We start from the raw sequence: 21,037 nt of genomic DNA on the forward strand, positions 1-21,037 counted from the left end.
CTCTCTTTCACTTACTTTCGTGTATCTGAGTTCCGGGGAAGAACTTCCGGTCCCAGGCGCTTCTATCAGCAATAGAATTCTGCCTGACTTTGAGAGCGCCCGTGTTGTTGTTGTGAAGTACCACGACTCAGTTCCAACTTACAGTGACCCTGTGCGCAACAGAGGGAAACGCTGCCCGGTGGTGTGCCATTTTCCCCTCGCTCTACATCTGCTCCTGTTACTGCAGACACTGTGTCAACCCTGGTATCTCTATTCTCACTGTTGGCCCTGAGGGGGTTATCGATCCTGGACTCCCTGTGTTGTGGGCTCTTATCTGTAGCAGTGTGCATGCTCTGGTGTAATCCGGTTTGTAAGGTAGAATTGAGGCCACGATAGTGGTGGGGGGGGGTGTCGCAGATGAAGCATTAAAGAACTAGAGGAGAGTTGTGTGTTTCATCAGTGCTATACTGCACCCTGACTAGCTCATCTCTTCCCTGTGACCCCTCTGTGAGGGGATGTCCAATAGTCTACAGATAGGCATTGGGTCTCCACTCCATGTCACCCCACCCCCCATTCACATTGAGTATGATTTTGCCCTGGGTCTTGGAAGCCTGATACCTGATCCCATCGACACCTCATGATCACACAGGCTGGTGCAGTTCCTCCATGTGGGCTTTGTTGCTTCTGACTTCATAGGCTTTTTAAAGACTGTAAATCTTTGTGGGAGTAGATAGTTTCATCTCTCTCCCGAAGAGAAGCTGATGGGTTTGAACCATCAACCTTGTTTTTAGCCAACCAAATGCTTTACCAACTCCACCATCAGGATACCTTAGCATAAACTCACTGCTACCTAAAATTCTTATCTAATCTTTTGAGTTGCTGTTGTCCATTTTACCCCAAAGAGAGAGTTCTTAAAAGGGCATAGGGCAAAACTTTTTTTATCAGTTAAATTAAACAAGTACTTAGTTTTAAGACTACTTCAGGGAATATTTCTTATTCAAGGTATAAAGATTATCTCAGGGCAATAGTATCAGGGATTTATTCACTTTTCAGATGTCAGAACATCTAAAGTCCACGAGAATGTGAAATTTTGCTCTGTATCTTCCCACTTTTGATCAAGATTCATCAAAGAATATTTGATTAAAATTTGTGGTCATGGTATATGATCCTGCTTGATACCCTCATGAAGAGATCACTGAAGATATAAGTACTATAGCAAAATGTGCCAAAGAAACTAGAAGGTGCACATACATCAAAAAGAATAGTACGTGGGGTCTCAAGGGGCTTAAAAAGCAAGCACACAGTCATCGAAACGAGGTGTCACCTAAGTTCATATAGAAGAAACATACTAGTCTGTGTGATCTAAGGTTTATAAATAATATAATCCACATCTAAAGGAGGGAATGGTATCAGGGCTTAACTGTGAATACCTGGTTTGCAGAAGGCTATGGATGACAGTGGAAACCCAAAATTCATTTGCAGGATCCACACATGGACGAAGCATGTGTGAATGCCCTCCACCCACACTGAAGGGTGTGCGCAGCCTGGTTATCATACAGAGGGCATTGCACAGTGGACCATGGCAGATGCTGTTAGGTTAAAATTTGACACCTTGTCATTTGATCTCCCTTTTGGCTCTACTTTTGAATATTCTCCAAATTTTAAATTTGCTCTACTTTTGAATATTTTCTTTCTAGCCCGTATCCCATTTTATGACTGTCTTGTCTTGTTGTAAAGTTGTCCGTCTAACATATTGGTTATTCAATTCTTGTTAGATATGTAGTTTCTGAAGTTACGCTCCCTGTAAGTAGCTTATCATTTCATGTTTTTGTAAGTCTTTTTCAACAAAATTTAAAAATTTTATATGATCTCACTTAGTGGTTTGCGCTTCTTGTTGTATTAGATCTGTGGTTCTTAACCTTCCTAAGACTGTGACCTTTAATACAGTTCCTCATGTTGTGGTGACCCCCCCCCAACCATAAAATTATCTTCGTTGCTACTTCATAACTGTAATTTTGCTACTGTTATGAATCAGGCAACTCCTATGAAAGGGTCATTTGACCCCCAAAGGGGTTGCGACCCACAGGTTGAGAACAGCTGCATTAGATAATCCATTCTTAAAAGGTAGACTTCACAGTATTGTACATGCTTTCACGTCTCTGTAATTTGCACATGTAGATTCTACCAATAGGACCATGATATTTATGAGTAGAGATTATTTTATTTCTTCTTTCCCACCTGGATGTCTTTTGTTTCCATTTCTGGTCCTATTTCTTTGGTTGGGATTTCTAAGACAACATTGAGTAGCTGTTCTGAGAACACGTACCCTTCCAGATCTCAGTATTTCCCCATTAAATGTAACGTTGGCTACTGGCTTTTCATATATGCCCTGAATCACAGGAAGAATTTCCTTTATATCTTGATCTTCTTTACGGTTTTCATCAAGAAAGGGTGTGGCATAACCAACACCATGCCACTCAGGCTCCCTAGCCTTACTTTTAACAAGGAGTTCTGGTGGTGCCGTTGCTTAGAAAGATGAACCCTTGAAAATGATGAGGGCAAAGAATGTACAGATGTGCTTTATACAATTGATGTATGTATATGTGTGGATTGTGATAAGAGTTGTATGAGCCCCTAATAAAATGTAAAAAAAAAAAAGAAAGAAAGAAAGTGAACCCACCAGTTAGTCACGCGATGCCAGGGCATGGCAGTCCGCTTCAATGGGGAGTTCAGTCTCGGGAGCCCTCTGGTTCTACTGTCTCCCAGGGTTGCTCTTAGTCAGAGTTGAGTCAACAGTGGTGGGTTTGATTTGGGGTTTGCTTGAGTGTAGAAAAGGCTCAAAGCTTTTCAAGGATTTAAAAGGAGCATGTGCAGGAAGTGAAGAAGACTGCGAAAAGGGGATTGATGTTGATTCAAGAGCTCAGCTGGCACTGTGGGTTAAGCATTGGGCTGCAAATGAGAAGCTTGGTGGTTAGGACCCACCAGCCATTTTTTTGGGAGGAAAATGAGAGCCTGCTCTCATAAAGATGTATAGGCTCAGAAGCCCTGGGGAAGGGGTTCTATACGATTGCACAGGGTTGCTATGAGTTAGAATCCACTTGACAATGGTGGGTTTGGAAGAGTTGGCTCAATAGGTTCAAAACTCAGGCAAATTGATCAAGATTTGCTTTGTGACTTAAAGTGTGATCTATCTGGAGTAGTCCATTTTCCTCTATAGTTTTTTTCATGTTAAACTGTATCTTATATATGTTCACCCTGCCCAGGATTAATTTAGATGGAGTAATAGCTACAAACCTAAAGAGTATTTGGATGACACAGACTATCTGAACGGGGAAGATTTTCAAACCCTGTCATGAGTCTGTGTAATTTCCAATAATCAAGGGAAATAGTTAGGAAACATGTAGAATCAAACCATCACAATGAAATATCAAATACTATCATCTTATAAAGGGAAACATGACTGGTGACAGAGTGCTTTTAAAAATCCACTTTATTCAAGTTCAAAGAGCTAACTCACCTCTACCCCATTCAGGAGATGTCGGAATTCAGGGCAGATGAAAGCACTTCCTGCATAGGCCGCATCAATGTGCAGCCACACGTTCGCTTCGGTACCTGGAAGTCAGAAACCACGTGTCAGCTCTGAAGAAGCGCGCTGCTCATCGGAGTCTGATACCCACCACCCCTTCCCCCAACATCCTTCTTGCCGATTGTAAACGATGAGATCCCTAGAAAGACCCCTTTCACCTGAAGGCAATGAAATCGAGGGCAGAGTTGTGTCTCGCTGTTCCCAGATATGAGAACATACCAGGGACTCGGTGGTGGTGGTTGGGAAATGACTGGAATGGAATTAATTGCACCCTTTGATGTTCAGTGCTTGTCCTCATGGTCCCGTATACCTTTAATTCACACTCTGTGCTCACTGAACCATGTTTTATTCCAGCTGCACTGCATTTTTCTGTCCTTCCCACTGCACCTAGAATCAGATTCTCTGATTCCACCCCCTCAACCCTAACCCCGATTCTCTTAGCTCAGCTATTCACAAATATACTGGGAGGAAGCGTCAGGTACATTGTCTACATTGACCAGGACCGTCTACCACAGCCCACTCACGGTGCTTACTGTTAAGTGGTTAGCCATGGAATTGAATCCTCTGCTCTTGCCAACCTATGATTTTTTTTTGTTGTTTTCCAAGCATATTGTAATAGCTTTACTTTGGAGATGGGATAGTTTCCAAATTAACTGTGCTTCCTCATTTCAGACCTATCTTGGGATTTACCCCATGCCTCCCTTTACTTAGCAAGCACATGCCTTTATCTGCCTCCTCCGTTGCTTATTTTCCTCCTAGGAAAAATGGAGATGCAAGGGGTGCCTGTAACTATGAGCACTGAATAAGGCAACGTGCCTGACACAGAACCTGGCATAGAGTTAGTGAGGAATAAGGTGATCGTCACGATGAGCCCCTCCTCTTTCCCCGGGCACAAGAAGGGCTGGGGAACATATAACAATTCAAATTTTAATATCTCAGCACTGAAGTGACCATCTTCCTTCTTGAGGAAAAAGATGCTGACCTTTGGAGCCCTGTGCTAAGGACACTCAGTGGTCGCTATCTGCATCAGCCCCTGCCAAACACAAGGGGGATCAAAGAGCAGAAAAATTATAACCTTTTCATTCCATTTCCACTAATTTTTGAAGCTCTTTTGTATATTCAATAGATAGATGGATTCATCGCTCTCTTTTTCATACATGATGCTTGTTCACCAGTGTGTCGAGGGATTTTAAAAGGGCATGTGTTTCTGAGCTGTACAGATAAAATATGCAAAAGGTATTTTATGTTCAGGAATGGAGGAATGAAGCCCTTCCTGAGGTAAAGATTATATGTGTTCAAAGATATGGGCTAGGGCTGTGCCAGGTCGCAGTGGGGACTGAGTAACCTAAGCACACGGCATGAGAAAGATTCCCCAGGAACATATCATCTCACGCAGAGTCGGTCATCACTGGGGCTCTCCTAATCCCACATGGATGAAGCCATAAGCACAAAGATTTAGGATGGTATCACCCTGAGTTCTTACTGGGAAATGATGGGACAACGTCATTGCTGTGCCTTAGAGACAACATAGAGTCAACAGAATCTTGACTCACTCACGAGATGTGTGTAACATTTCAAAGAAAAGGAGTGCTTTCTTTGTGGTGCTTTGGACGGCCTCTGGTAGTCAGTGGTGCTTGGCAGCTAGCACTCAGGTAATAGTCCCTTCAGGACTGGTGAATGAGGGAGAAGGGAAGAGTAAGTCCTGAGTCAGGGTAGACATAGTCAGGAGTATGGGATCAATGGTCAGAACCTAGAAGAACTTAGGCAGTCTTTCATCCATTTATTTTCTCCCTCATCGCAACCACCTTTGTGAGGAAAGAGTGTCCAGTTGTGTGTCACACCACAGTGATTTGCGTGTGGCCATGATGCTGAAACTGTGCCACTGGCATTTCAAATCCCGGAAGGGGCACCTGTGGTGGGCAAGTTTCAGCAGAGCTTCCAGAAGAAGACAGACTAAAAAGAAAGGCCCGACAGTCTGACTTTTGCAGATGAGCCAGAGATAACCCTTTGTACCACAACAGGATGTTTTCCAATATAGGGCTACAAGATGGGCTCCCTGCATTGGAAGACGCTTGAAATACCCAGGTGGACCTGAGCATACCATGAGTGGTGAAGATGACAAGGAGCTATTCATGTTTTATTCATGTATTCATATGAGCAACCTGAGTTGCAGCTTGCACACAGTAATTAACAACTAGCCACCACCATTGAGTAGGAGAAAGACAGGGCTTTCTACTCCTGTAAAGTCTCAGAAACTCACAGGGACATTTCCCATACTCTCACTATGAGTCCGCATCGACTCAATGGCAGCAAGTTTGGGTTTTTTGGACCACCATTGGGTGGAGGGAAAGTTGGATCATTAAGCACCACAAGACACCATGGATCTGAGTCTCTGTCAGGGCCCACCGCAGAGAGGGAAGCTGACCGTGAGCTCCCGGATGAGGCCAAGATAAGGTCAACACTCCAGGGCTCTGCCCCTGCTGACAGCCAGGGAAGATAAGAGACCCAGAAGAGTCCATGCACAGAAAAGGACCAAGTGGCCTTATGAGGGCCAGCAAAGCAGGATCTCAGGCCTTGCAGAGGTCCCCAGACGTGTTTCACAGGGTGTACCTTATTACAGCAGAAGCCACAGCCAGCCATCTCACTCTGTACTTTGTGCCTAGCGGAGTAAAAGAATCTCCCTTTTTTGGTATCTCATCCTCTAAATAAAATCAGACAAGCAATTAATTGAGCCAAGTGTCCGATTTACACAGTTCCTCTGGCAAACCATATTAAAAGATGCAGGGAGTGGTGGTGGTGGGAGGCAGTGCAGATATATCATCTAAATAAGTAATTTGTAGAAAACCACCCCCTGGTATATTTTCTTTGTAAAATAATCATGGGTGAGAGTTCTTATGAATCCATTATGGATTGTTACTGTAGGAACCCGGGTGGTATAGTGGAGCTGGGAACAACATGGCCAGCAGTTCAAAACCACCAGTAGCTCCTCAGGAGAAAGACTGGGCTTTGTACTCCCGTAAACAGCGTTAGTTGCAGAAGCCCACAGGGAGTCAGTATGAGTCAGCATTGACTCGATGGCAGAGGTTGACTTTATAGAACATGGTCAGCTCAGGATGTCTGCTTCAGTTTGAATTGGAAGAATGCTAAATATTTGGTAACAGTCACATAAATGGTATTAATGGAGGAAGTAGATTTTAAAGGGGGCTTACTGAAGTGTTATGGTACTTTCAATGATCCTTTGGAGCATTCTCAATGATCTACATGAATACCAGTTGTAGACTACAGGAGTAAATGGAAGGGTTTTGATATTTGCCCATGTCTAATCCCTTAGCAAGTACTAAAACGCTCCCAGTGTTTGATATCAAAGGTATTACAAACCAAGGTTTGCCACAGGCCCCAGGCCCAGTAAAGCAGAAGAGGGGCCAGTAAAGCAGAATCTTGTTCCTTCAAGAAGACCCAGAATCCTCAGAGATGTCCGATGACTGTCACCTCCCTGCCTTTCCCATGAGTAGGCAGTACTTGCTCAGGGACAACAGGGGGAGTGTGGTCTGTCCTGCAGAAGACCTCGGCACATTAATTACATTCAAGCGCCTGGGGAATTGCATCAGCTGAGTGCCAGCCAGGACATTCAGTTCTTCACGTAGCATCTGAGTCAGGGAGAACTCAGAACTGTTTGGCAGAGCTGATGGGGATTTGAGCTAATTAGGCCTACATCATGGCCACAATCCTGTGTTGGCTAACCCCATCCCTTCCTGCAGGGCTGGCCAAGCACCATTATTTCAGCCAGTTTTTCTTACAAACATCTGCCACAGGCCTTCGATAGTAGAGTGAAAGTGTGTGTGAGCTGGCAAGCGCACCCACACCCACTGCTGGGAAGCAAAGCCTACCTAGGGCACACAAGCAATGGACCACATTTTGCCTAGCCCTCTTTTCATGCATCCACTCTGAATAGTCCTGGAAGGGAAAAAGGACTGTTTTACCCTTAGAGCTGTTATGTTCTCTCTTTTTAATAGAAAAATGAAGCTCTGAAACCTTAAAACACACAGCCTTAAGTGGTAGGTTCAAACATGGCCATACCTTCTTGGACACCACAGAGTGCCGTGCTCAGCTCACACCAGCACGCTGCTACCTCTTAGGGCAGTGGGTTTGGGCTCAGCAGACGAGAGCCACGCCTCTGAGCACGGTCTCCAAGAGATGCCTTAGTTAGGAGCAGCGAAAACAGACTCCGGTTTTTGGACCCGCTATTGAGAACTATTTGCAGACTGTGCACAAGCCCACAGACATACTCATAAGGGGCCAGGCAGCCTTTACTAATACCTGATCTTCCCGGTGGGGAACCGGAAGCTGGTACGTCCAAAGAACCAACCTCATGCTCCCTCATCAAGACGCCCTAGTGCTTCCATTTTAGGAGTGACAGAGAGGAGGAAAGCACCATTTCCCTCACAAATTCTCTCATCCACAGAAATGCCCCTGGGTCCTACTACGTTTCCAGAGCCCCTTGTGAAAGTGAAAATTTTAGAATTCTAGTAAAAGTGATCCTTTCAGTTTCATCTTTTGAAAACACAAAAGTGTTCTCATGTCTTTGAGAAAATCTAAGTGTTTTTACTGATGGAGAAACAAGGTAAGACCCCATAAACTATGTGAATTGACAGGAGGCCTTTTGGAGAAATTTATTTTTATTTTGTTGGGATGTTTAATTACCTTAAATAATTTTCAAGTTAAAAAGAACAGGCTAAATTTAAGAATAAACAATTCCTATACCATCATATACTTTATTCTACCGTTTTGAAAAGTTTGTCTTTCTCAGTAGAAATAATATATCTGTGCTATTTTATGCTACTGTTAAATTGTTGACAGTTTTTTTTCCTTATAGTATGTTGGCATATAGCTAAGCTCAGGAGTCCCTGGGAGGTGCAAATGGTTAATTCGTTTAGCTGGTGATCAAACAGTTGGAAGTATTAGTCCATGTGGAGGTGTCTTTGAAAAAAGGCCTTCTGGTCTCCCACTGTAACAGACACAGGGTGACCGTCAGTCAGCGCTTACTCAATGTCGACCGATAAAAACCCCCAAACAGACGTCAGCTCCTGTCCAGTTTGTTCAAATTCCTAGCCTGTGGGGTCAAAGGAAGTGCTTGCTACTGCAAAAACAACACAAGTTTTCCAGACCATTACTATACTAGCTTAATAGGGAGGAGGATATAAGCCTGAAGAGGAAGAAGATCTGTTAAATTCCCTAAATGAGATATATATAAAAATATATAATAGGATACTTACAGATAGGACCCACTTCTAATAGATTATCAAACGAGCAGCAAGGTGTGGTCCCCAGTGTAGCAACCACCTGGGGAGGAAAAGCAGACACACGTTTATTGCCCAGTATTGCCACAACCTCCACGCACACCACCACTGAACAGGGTGTGGCACGGCGCCTAGAGCATCGTGCACAGTGAGCATCTTCTACACAAAGACATAAGCCTACCCATACACATTTCATTTTGGAGTGAAAAAAGCATCAAAGTATGTTAAAAAAAAGATTTTCAGAGGGATAACCCAGTTATGAAGTTATAAGTATAATTTGTAAGAGATTTTTCACCATGATTAGAAAGAAATGAAACACTTAGCCATCTCACTTATATTGACTATTCTTTCATTCGATTTTATTAACTATAAGAGTATATATGAGCCATGGTGCTGTAGTGGTTATTAGTTGGGCTGCAAGTTGAAAAGTCGGGAGTTTGAGCCACCAGCATCTATCTCCACAAGAGAAAGACTGGGCTTTCTACTGCCATAAACAGTTACAGTCTCAGAAAGTCATAGTAACTCAAGGGGTTGCTATGAGTCAGCATTGACCAATGGCAGTGTGGTTTTTTGATTTTTGTTTTGTTTTGTGGGTATAAACATATATATTGAACATAAGAATGTCACTCATTAGCTTTGTTGTGCTACCTTTTTCTTTCTAAAAAACACTGCTCCTTAAAATTACAATAATCCTTAAAGAAGGGAAATTTGTTCTTGTAAGGGGGAAAATGAGAAGACAATACTGACTCTGAAGGCAATCTTCCAAGAGAACATTGAATGCTGCAAAACTAGAAAAATTGGGTCACAATTCATCATGCTTCCCAGTCCCCAGAGCACCCGTTGGTGCAATGGCAAATTGTGTTCACTGGATTCCCACAGGTCTACCTCACCCACTAGACAGAAGGTGTTCTTGAAGCCATGTTATCTTTGCATTGCTAGAAACTAGCACTTTGATATACAGAAAAGTGCAAAAAATTTTTTGTTGAATTAAAACACTCCAAATGAAGGGGGAGGAAGAGATAATGGAGCACATACTGGCCCACCAAGCCCTGAGGACAACATTCCTGCTCAGAACAGCCAATGCACCATAGGGCCAGCCCACTATGAGACAGGACGTCCCTCACTGACCCATAGTGCTATGGGGACAACACTGGAGACACAGTGCGGGAATTGAGCCCAATCTGACCCCACCATACTGAGGTGAAACACTAAGGGTGTGCAACAGAACAGCAAGGGGAGCAGAGCAACGAAGTCCCCAGAGAATATCAAATATAGACTTTGGGACCAGGGCATAGCACTGCATCAGAATCCACTGGAAAACCCTCCTAAAGATCAATGAACAGACTTTGAATTATTTACAGGCTTTTCTTTTTTTGTCATTGGTTTTTGTTGTTTTGTTTTCTTTTGTTGCTTTGTTATGCTCTGTCTTGTATTTTTGTGAATATTATTATCTCTGCAGGTCTATCTAGATAAGATAGTTGGGATAAACAAGCTGGAGGAAAAAACAATGGGATCAATGGTTCAGGGGAGACATGGGAGAGGGGAGGCAGAAGAAAGGAAGTGGGAGTTAACAAACCCAGGGACAAGGGAACAACAAGTGATCTAAAAATCAATGTCGCAGAGGGTGTAGGAAGCCTGGTAGGGCTTGATCAAAGGCAATGTAACCGAGAGGAATTACTGAAACCCAAATGAAGGCTGAACATGATAGCGGGACAAGAGGAAAGTAAAAGGAAATAGAGGGAAGAACAAGGATGCAAAGGGCATTTATAGAGAGGTCTAAACACAGACATGTACATATGTAAATATGTTTATGTAGGATGATGGGGAAATATATCTATATATATTTATAGGTTTAGTATTTTTAAACAAGTTTTATTGGCCCTTCATTCATGTATCATACAATATTTTGATCATATCCAGCAGAGTTTTATAATCATCACCACATCAATTTTAGGACATTTTCTTCTTCCTTGTACTCATTGTTATTCAAGTAATTTTTTAATGGTGGCAAAGGTATGCACAACAAAACATTCTCCAATTCAACAACTTCTACATGTATAATTCAGTGCCATTGATTACACTCTTTGTGTTATACAACCACTATTGATATCATTTTCCAAATTATTCCACCACCATAACATGAACTTATGCCCCCTAAACAAAAACATTCCTTATGCACCCATGAGAACCGTAGATCAAGTTTGTTTTTTTTTCTTTCTTTTTTTTAGTAGTTTACTTGATATAATATTCACATAAGGTAGCATATGGACATCGAGTCTCTACTCAAGTACTCCCTCAACGCAAGAACACTTTGTTATAGTAACCCAGCATTCTCTGATGCTCACCTTCCCAACATTATCATTGAAGACAAAGTGGGTGCATAAGCAAATGTGGTGAAGAAAGCTGATGGTGCCCAGCTATCAAAAGATATAGCAGATGGTATCCTAAAGGCCTGAAGATAAACAAGCAGCCATCTAGCTGAGAAACAACAATGCCCACATGGAAGAAGCACACCAGCCTGTGTGATCACAAGGTGTCGATAGGATCAGGTATCAGGCATCAAAGAACAAAAAAAAAATCATCATTGTGAATGAGGGGGAGTGCAGAGTGGAGACACAAAGCCCATTTGGAGAACTGGACATCCCCTTACAGAAGGGTTGTGGGGAGGAGACAAACCAGTCAGGGTGCAGTATAGCACCAATGAAACACACAACTTTCCTCTAGTTCTTTAATGCTTCCTCCTCACCACGATCATGATCCCAATTCTAACCTGACAAATCCAGCTAGACCAGAGCATGTGCACTGGTACAGATAAGAGCTGGAAACACAGGGAATCCAGGACAAATAAACCTTTCAGGACCAACAATGAGAGTAGCCATACCAGGAGGGGAAGGGGTATGTGGGGGAGAAATGGGGACCCTTTCACAATTATGTACATATAACCCCCTCCCTGGGGGGTGGACAACAGAAAAGTGGGTGAAGGGAGACATTGGTCAGTGTAAGACATGAAAAAATAATAATAATTTATAAATGAAGAAGGGTTTATGAGGGAAGGAGTATGGGGGAGGGAGGAGAAAAAATATAGGCTGATACCAAGGGCTCAAGTAGAAAGAAAATGTTTTGAAAATGATGATGACAACAAATGTACAAATGTGCTTGACACAATGGATGGATGTATGGATTGTGATAAGAGTTGTATGAGCCCCCAATAAAATGAGTAAAAAATAAATAAAACACTCCAAATGATCATAATTTTTTAAAGGAATAGTATTTTTACAAAATAAAAGAGTACAATTGATTTACTTATGCCCTGCCTGAATGATGAGATCTCTCCTGAGATGTAATGAGAATATGCAAGTTAATTCAATTCTGTTGCCTGGATATAATAAAACAAACAAAACAAAAAATCAGAGTGAAGCAAACTAACATGCAACTAATAAATGTATACAGCAACATCAAAATGTCTTGCAGACAACAGACAACTTCAAATAATACTTAGAGGAAAAAATAGTTCAAGTAAGTGACCAAAATACAGGGCCAGAAAATCTTCTGGAGTATGAAAAAAAATATTGAAAAAGTGTACTCAGGTAGAATTCAAAAGAACTGTGCTTAAGATAGTTCAGCAGGTTAAAAAAGAGATAAAAAGAAAACAAAGACAATACCAAGAAAATCATGTACAAAATCAAAGAAAATACAGACAAAGCCATAGAAAAACTCAGGAATATAAGACAGAACATATTATAAAATAAATGAAAATTAGAAGTCAAATATAAACAACAAATAGAAATACAAAAATTAATACTAAAAGTTCAGAAATAGGCAACACATTGGAAGGACAAATGAATAGAATTTACCATAACCAACGGTTATGTGCTATCAAAGACTAATTAGAGATATAAAATATCTCAATACCTTAGGCAAAATCAGAAAATTGAAGGAGAAAACAGAAAATCTAAGAATTATGTGTACACTCTGATGCCGGAGAAACCACAAAGAGATCCATGCCAGCACTGAGATGCTTCCAATGCCACTGGGCCCAAAGACTTTCTACCCACTGGCTGTGACCATTCTGCATTTGGCCTCATTGCATGTGTTCTGCGAGTCTGCAGAGGACTTTATAGATTGGTATCGGACATATGGGCTAATATCAGACTTACGGATTTGATCTGGACTGGGCTGGGATGTTTTCTCAATATTCAATTGCTCTTGGATAGAAAGCTCTCTCTTATACACATATGAGTGTCTCTTTGAATTTCTTTCTCTAGTCTACGTAGACTAACACAGAATGTTAGTAAATTATCTCACCAATACACACAGACACAGCAAACAATAAAACAACTGCAACATAGGAAGTGCAAAGGAAATCTGTACTTAAAATTAACTCATTACAGACAAACAAATGGAACAAGAAGCTAACAGCACCATCACCACACACACACACACACACACACAATCTACAGAAAATGACAGTGACAGTGATAAATTTAAACCTATTGGTAATTGTACTAAATGTGATGATAAGTTGCACCAGAGGCTGAAAGTGGCAGAATGAATAAGATGGCAAGACCCAACAATATACTGTCCTCAAGAGACAGGTCCTTACAATAAAAAAGAGAGACACATCTTAGACACAAAGTCAAAAATATGCTTAAAAAATCAAAAAATGGAGAAAATATATTAAGCAAATAAACAAGGAGAGAGTAGAATGGCAATGTAAAATTTAGATGAAGTAGACTTTAAGGCATAAATATAAGAAGGGGCAAGGAAGGCCATTACATCATGATTAAAAGGTCAATGCAACAGTAGGACATAAATAAATATATACACAACCAGTGTGAATGCCTACAAATTCATAAATCAAATTCATCAGTATTGATAAAAGAAGTAGACAACTCTGTAATCATATTAGGAGGCTTCAGTACACCACTTTTGATAAAAGAGAGAATAAATAAAAGACAATTCATAAAGATACAGAATATATAAACAACACATTGCACAACCAACTTACCCTCATGACTTATATTAGGATAGATCATTCCTGAACTCACACCATGATGCAAACATAACCTTAATACTCAACCCAGGTGTGTTAGTCTGGGTAGACTAGAGAAACAAATCCATGGACATACATATGTGTATAGGAAAGAGATTTACATACAAGAGAAATTGAACATTGAGAAAACATCCCAGCCCAGTCCAGATCAAATCCATAAGTCTGATATTAGCCCATATGTCCGATACCAATCTATAAAGTCCTCTGCAGACTCAAAAAAAAAAAACATGCAATGAGGCCAGTGGGTAGAAAGTTTTGGGGTCCAGTGGCGCCGTAAGCGTCTCAGCGCTGGCATGGATCTCTCTGTTGTTTCTCCGGCTTCAGAGGTCTGGTTGTATCCATGTGGCTTGTCTTCTGCAATGTCTCCCAGGAAGTGGCAGAGAAAGAGAGAAGTGTCTTCCGCCCCCAAGGAGGAAGTACCAGATTTCTCAGGAGAAGGCCAGGCCCACACAGAAGTCTCATTGGCTATCTCCAGATTGACAGCCTAGACTCCCCCTATGCCCTAAATCCTTAAATTGACATGAGATTAGGTGACTAACACACCAGGTAAAGTCACCCCTAAAAATGAAAATTAAAAACCAATATCCCTCATGGACATTGAGGTTTCTCAGGTGCTGTCAAGTGAGTTCCAACAAAAGCACAATATATATTATTCCAGTATATGTGTAACATTCTTCAGAACAGACCATATGTTAGGCAAACAAATACATTTGAAAACATCCAAATATAGTAAAACATATTTGCACATGACAATACTATTAAAGGAATATCAAGGGGGAACTATCAAATACATAGAAGTTAACTAACAGTCTGCTTAAAAACTACTGGGTCTTGTGGGGGTGGGTGTTAACTTTCCTTAAGTAAAATAAGAATGAAACACAACATAAATCCTTGTACCACAGCAAAAGTGTTCAGAGGACTATTTACAGCAACACACACACATCAAACAACAACAACAATTTAACCAAAGACCTCCAGTAAATACAAAAAGAGTAAGTGAATGGAAAGTGAGTAAATAGAAAAAGAACAGCAGAAGAAGCTTACAATCACCAGTAGAAAAGGAATAAAGACTTGAGCAGTAATATAGGAAACAGACAAAATCAGCAAAACTGGAAGTTGGCCCTTAGACAGAATTAATAAACTTGCACATTTAACAAAAGAAAAGAGCATGCAAACAACACAAATACAAAATCAGGTGATGTCACAATAGAATCAACTATAATAAATAGAATGATAACAGAATATTATGAAGAACTATATTCCAACAAATTTGAAAACTTTAGCAGAATCAAACAAATTTCTAGAAGACACTGTCCAACCAAACTAGCACAACTGGAAGTAGAAAACAGATTCATCACAGTAGAGAAACTGACTAGGTCACTAAAACAAACAAATAAACAAAAACCAAAACAACAACAAAAATTCCTAGTCTAGATGGCTTCACTAGCAAATTGCACCAAGCCTCCTGAGAAGAGATGACACCAATTCAACTCACACTGCTTCACACCATAGAATGGGACAGATGATTCTAGAACTCACCACGATGCAAGGATAGGCTTGATACTCGAACCAGGTAAAGACACCACTAAAAATGGAAATTGAAACTAATATTGAGTTCCAACTCACAGGAACCCTGAGCACAGCAGGACGAAATCCTGTCTGGTCCTGCTCCATCCTCACAACTGTTATATTTGAGCCCCTCGTTGCAGCCGCTGTGCCCATTTATCTCAGTGAGTGGATTCCTGTTTTCCCCTGAAGCCCCACTTTCTTTTTTTTAAGGGGCCACACAAGGTACAGCTCTTGGCCTCCAGCATCCTAAAGCAAAGAAGAGCAAAGGAAAGCAAAGGTGCATAAAAATAATTAGTCCAATGCTCCACTGGACCATGCGACCCCAGCCTCTGTGACCTTGAGACCAGAAGAGCCATCATTACCAACTGCTCTGAAAGGATTGCAGTAGGTCTGCACAGAGAAGAAGAACGAGGTGGGGGAAACTCAAAATCGTTGAGAAGACCAGCCTGAACTGCCTCCTAGAGACTGGCGCACCCGAAAGGACTATGGCCCCAAGCACTGCTCAAGCCTGGAACTAAACTCACCCCTGTGACCAAACAGTAAGCAGACCTACAAGGTGCCCAGTAACACTAAGTAGGCACACACTCATCAGAGCAAACAGCGTGCGAGACCCAAAGGGCAGCTTTTGCTCAGAGATCAATCTCAGATGGAAGAAAGATACAGGAAAGGAGAATCAGTGGAAACAATAAACAGAGATAGGAAGTGGGAAGAGTGTTATGATACCATGGGGCTTGTAACCAATATCATGAAATAAAATGTGAAAGAATTGTTGAATGGAAAATTAATTGATGCTGAAAGCTTTCTCCAAACCACAATAAAAAGTTTAAGGAAAATACAGTTAATTCCATTTGTGCAACCATCATTGAGCCCCCACAGAGATCTGAAGAACGCAATGTTCTGAGTAGAGAGATCAAAACTCCATCAGACCCTTTTCAACGCCTTTGAGTTCTGCTTCACTAAGGACAAACTACATTTGATGTAACCGCCAAATTCACTCCTCAAAACTTCAAAATGCTCTTGCCCAGGTAACCTTGGGTCTGTCCTCTGGATGGATCTACCTAGCAGGCCCGAGCCCAGCCTAGGAGAGATCTCTGAATGGGTAAGCCTCATTTTCTCTCCACACCTATGCACATGGTCTCTCCATTACAATATCATACATGCTTCATATTGGCTTTATCGCTTAGTGGGAATTCAAATTACCGTAGTGTGTTATTTTTCTCTGGAATTTGTAATTTAGTGAATTATAGTGATATATAGGGAATATTGGAACTCTGGTGTTGTAGCTGATTCTGCAGGGAGTTGCTACCACAAGGTCCGCAGTTGAAAAGCACCAGTAACTCTGTGAGAGAAAAGTGAGGCTTTGTACTACTATAAACAGTTACAGTCTCTGAAACCCACAGAGGTAAATCTACCCTGTCCTGTAAGGTCGCGCTGTGAATTGGAATCGGCTCTAAGACAGGGAGTTTAGCTTTGGATAGTGAGTATTAAAAGGTTTGTCCATGCTTTAAAAACAGTAAAAACGATGTAGTTAAAAAATGCAGAACCACACGGTCTTCTTAGCATTTCTTATATTTTGTTTTCTTAACTATAAGAGTCTCTAAGGAATGGCATATCTATAGTTTAGTACTTTCTTTAGTTTCATCTCAGGATAATTTTGCCTGTCAAATTCAAATAAAATGAAATGTAAGAACTTGTTTTTTTTAATTTAAACTAAATATATATTAAATATCCAATTTTAACACTTTTCTATCAATCTTCATTTATTATGTATACATGGAAGATCACTTAGAATAATTTTCACCAAATATTGTTTCTTTTTTGAGGTGAAATATTTTGGTTCTTAGTGTATAATTGCTGATTTTTTTTAGTAATAAGAGCATAAAATATTTTAGTCAAGCAGTGATGAATATATGAAGCACATCACCGCATAGAAAGAACTGTTGGAAATCATGCTAAGCGAAGTAAGCTAAGCACAAAAGGACAAGTACACTAAGTGGACACCTGTCCCTCCCCTCAGAAGAATTTATTTCAAAAGACGGCATTGAATCTGCAGCTCTGGGAGAGGGACATAGCTGATCCGAGCACACGGGAGCAGATGAAGGGGGAGTAGGAGAGAGTGGAGAACATCCTGGTCCACCAGGTCATGAGGATGATGTTCCCAATTAGAGCAGCCAGTCCACAGAGAGGACACATGGCCAGCCCACTATGAGACATGACGCCCCTCACTGACCCATACGCCTAGAGGGGACAACACCAGAGACACAGTGTGGGAATTGCACCCGATCTGATCCTGCCACACCGAGGCAAAACACTAATGGGGTGCAACAGAACTGCAAGGGAATGGAGCTGCGAGGTCCCCAGGGAATGCTGAAGGTGGACTTTGGGGTCAGGGCATGGTGCCCCCACAGACTGGACAAGAAAACACTCCTAAAGGCCAACAAACAATCCTTGAACTAACTACAAGCTTTTCTTTCTTGTTGTGTTGTGTTCTGGTTTTTGTCATTGGTTCGTTGTTGTTGTTTTGTTGTATATTGTTGCTTGGTTGTGCTCTGTCTTGTTTTTGTGCATGTTATTATCTCCGCAGGTCTGTCTAAATAAGATAGGCTGGATGAACAATCTGGAGGAGAAAACGAGACCGACAGTTCCGGGGAGGGGGGGACATGGGAGAGGAGGAGGTGGGGGGAAAGGCAGTGGTGTTAATAAACCCAGGGACATGGGAACAACAAGCGATCCAAATTGGTGGTGAGGAGGGTGTGGGAGGCCTGGGAGGGCATGATCAAGGGTAATGTAAACAAGAGGAATTGCTGAAACCCTGGTGGGGACTGAGCATGATAGTGGGACAGGAGGAAAGTCAAGGGAAATAGAGGAAAGAGCTGGGAGGCAAAGGGTGTTTATAGAGGTCTAGATAAAGACATGTACATATTCAAATATGTTTATATATGAGGATGGGGAAATAGATCTATGTGCATATATTTATAGGTTTAGTATTAAGGTAGCAGATGGACATTGGGCCTCTACTCAGGTACTCCCTCAATGCAAGAATACTTTCTTCTATTAAATTGGCATTCTATGATGCTCACCTTCCCGACACAACCACTGAAGACAAAGCAGGTGAACAGCAAATGTGGTGAAGAAAGCTGATGGTTCCCAGCTATCAAAAGATATAGCATCTGGGGTCCTAAAGGCTTGGAGGTAAATAAGCGGCCATCTAGCTCAGAACCACAAAGCCCACATAGAAGAAGCACATCAGCCTGTGCGATCACGAGGTGCCGAAGGGATCAGTTATCAGGCATCAGAACAAAAAATCTTATCATAGTGAATGAGGGGGGCGGTGTGGAGTGGAGAACCAAGGCCCATTTGTAGTCCACTGGACAACTCCTTACAGAAGGGTCTCAGGGAGGAGATGAACCAGTAAGGATGCGATGTAGCAATGATGAAAAATACAACTTTAGTTTCTAAATGCTTCTCTCCCCCCCACTATCATGATCCCAATTCTACCTTGCAAGTCTGGCTAGACTAGAGAATGTACACTGGTACAGATAGAAACTGGAAACAGAGGAAATCCATGGTGGATGATCCCTTCAGGACCAGAAGTATGAGTGACAATACTGGGAGGGCGGAGGGAGGGTGGGTTGGAAAGGGGAACCAATTATAAGGATCTACATGTGACCTCCTCCCTGGGGGATGGACAACAGAAAAGTGGGTGGAGATATTGGACAGGACAAGATATGACAAAGTAATAATTTATAAATTATCAAGGGTTCATGAGGGAGGGGGCAGCGAGGAGGGAGGGGAAAAATGAGGAGCTGATGCCAGGGGCTGAAGTGGAGAGCAAATGTTTTGAGAATGGTGAGGGCAATGAATTATAGATGTGTTTTACACAATTGATGTATGTATGGATTGTGATAAGAGTTGTATGAGCCCCTAATAAAATGATTAAAAAATAACAAAAACTTAAAATTAAAAAATATATATATATAATTTTAGCCAAGCAACTAAATTATACCTTGTCCTAGTAGTGACACCCGATGAAAATAATCGGTGACATTTCTTAAGTTTACTCTAAGTGATGCCTAATGCTAAAAGTATACATCATTTTTTATGATTTATTGTCATTTTTCATATTGTCTACATTACACAAAACTTCTGCGTTATGACTCCAACATTAGTTTAATATAAGTGAGACTGAGAAATGATTCATGGCAGCAGGGCACACAGGTAGGAACAACTATGTCTTTGGAAGATGGGACCCAGTCAGTAAAGTCTCAGCTTATCAACGGACCCTGCCAGCACATCCATCCACTTGGCTGCTCAGAGAGAGACCCATGGGAGGGCAGTGGAGATAGAGGCTCTGAGTGGGAGATGCCAGACTGACAAACATCCCAGAGCCCTGTGCACAATGTTCCAAATGGCTTTTCTATGTGACTTTGAGCTACAAATCAACTTGTCCTCATTCTCAGAAACCACTTGAAAGCCACAGCACCTGCTTTGCTCCAGGCTCTGATTACCGGCTCAGCCCGGCACAGTGACGCTAACCTCATTTCAGCCCTCCCCACAGAGACATAATCACATTTGTGGAGAGGCAGGAAGCAGACACTGCATCTCTGGCAGGATCTCGCTTAGAGAGCCCCTGGGGTTCCTGCTGCCTGAACTGGCATCTCAGTAGCTGCCTGTGCCTTTTCAGGGGGACAGAGCCCCTGTACCGCTTCCTTGGCTGCCTTCTTTTGCTCGGGCACTAACAAGCCTGGTTTACTCTTGTAAGACGCCTTGCAGGGTTTGCCCTCTGCTTTGAGACTGGAGGAACACAGGGAGAGGGGCTTTCGTTAAAACTCTAAACTAGTTCATGGTCATGGAAATTTAGCTTTCTTAGTTCAATCCCTGTGGGGGAAAAAACCAACGAACCCTACTGCTTTCAGTAGTGTATCTTGAATTTTGAAGGATTTCCAAACCCTTTGAAAATACAATGAAGGCTTTGGGCCTGCCTCCCAGCGTTGGAACAGTTGAGCGAAAAGACAAATCTTTTACTTCATCATTTCGTCCATTCGCTTTAGCTACCCTATGTTCAAGAACAAGTTTCAGAGTTTCTACTGACATCCGCTTTGGTCTTTTTAATGGTCTTTTGCTTTTTTAATATATGATACTTTTGCGTCATTCTATAACCCCTCAAGTCTTCTGTGTTAGTGTTCAATGTATTGAATTGGTTCTTGAGTTGTTCGCTAAATTCAAGTGGAGTAAACTCAAGATCATGTTGTGGCTCTCGTGGAATTACTTTAACTTTCTTCAACCTCATCCCGGAATTTTCATAGGAGCAGTTAATGGCCAATTCCCCATTTGACTCCTGGCCTTGTTTTAGCTTATGATATTGAGTGTCTTCATCATCTCTTTCCACGGATATAGTGAAGAGGGATATATCTCCCTAGTATTTTTGTTCCCATTGTAGGACTATCCATCATTTGCTTGACTATTGAGCTATGGAAGTGAATTATGTACTTTGCAGACCTAAAGAAAAGATGTCTCCAAACCAAACCAAACTCCCTGTCATTGAGTCTATTC

General features: G+C 41.7%; 1 protein-coding gene across 5 annotated transcripts in view; it reads right to left on the reverse strand.

Moving 5' to 3' along the window:
* DDC (dopa decarboxylase) overlaps positions 1 to 21,037 on the reverse strand; it is an 84,505-nt gene that overhangs the window by 44,868 nt on the left and 18,600 nt on the right. For all 5 annotated transcript variants that reach the window (XM_075557528.1, XM_075557526.1, XM_075557529.1 and 2 more), the window contains 2 exons: positions 8,839 to 8,905; positions 3,497 to 3,591 (listed from right to left, as the gene is read on the reverse strand). In XM_075557528.1, the coding sequence (XP_075413643.1) occupies positions 3,497 to 3,591; positions 8,839 to 8,905 (162 nt within the window). The remainder of the gene's footprint in view (positions 1 to 3,496; positions 3,592 to 8,838; positions 8,906 to 21,037) is intronic.

This window comes from Tenrec ecaudatus, chromosome 9, assembly GCF_050624435.1.
Source record: "Tenrec ecaudatus isolate mTenEca1 chromosome 9, mTenEca1.hap1, whole genome shotgun sequence".
In the NCBI taxonomy this organism is placed as follows: domain Eukaryota; kingdom Metazoa; phylum Chordata; class Mammalia; order Afrosoricida; family Tenrecidae; genus Tenrec; species Tenrec ecaudatus.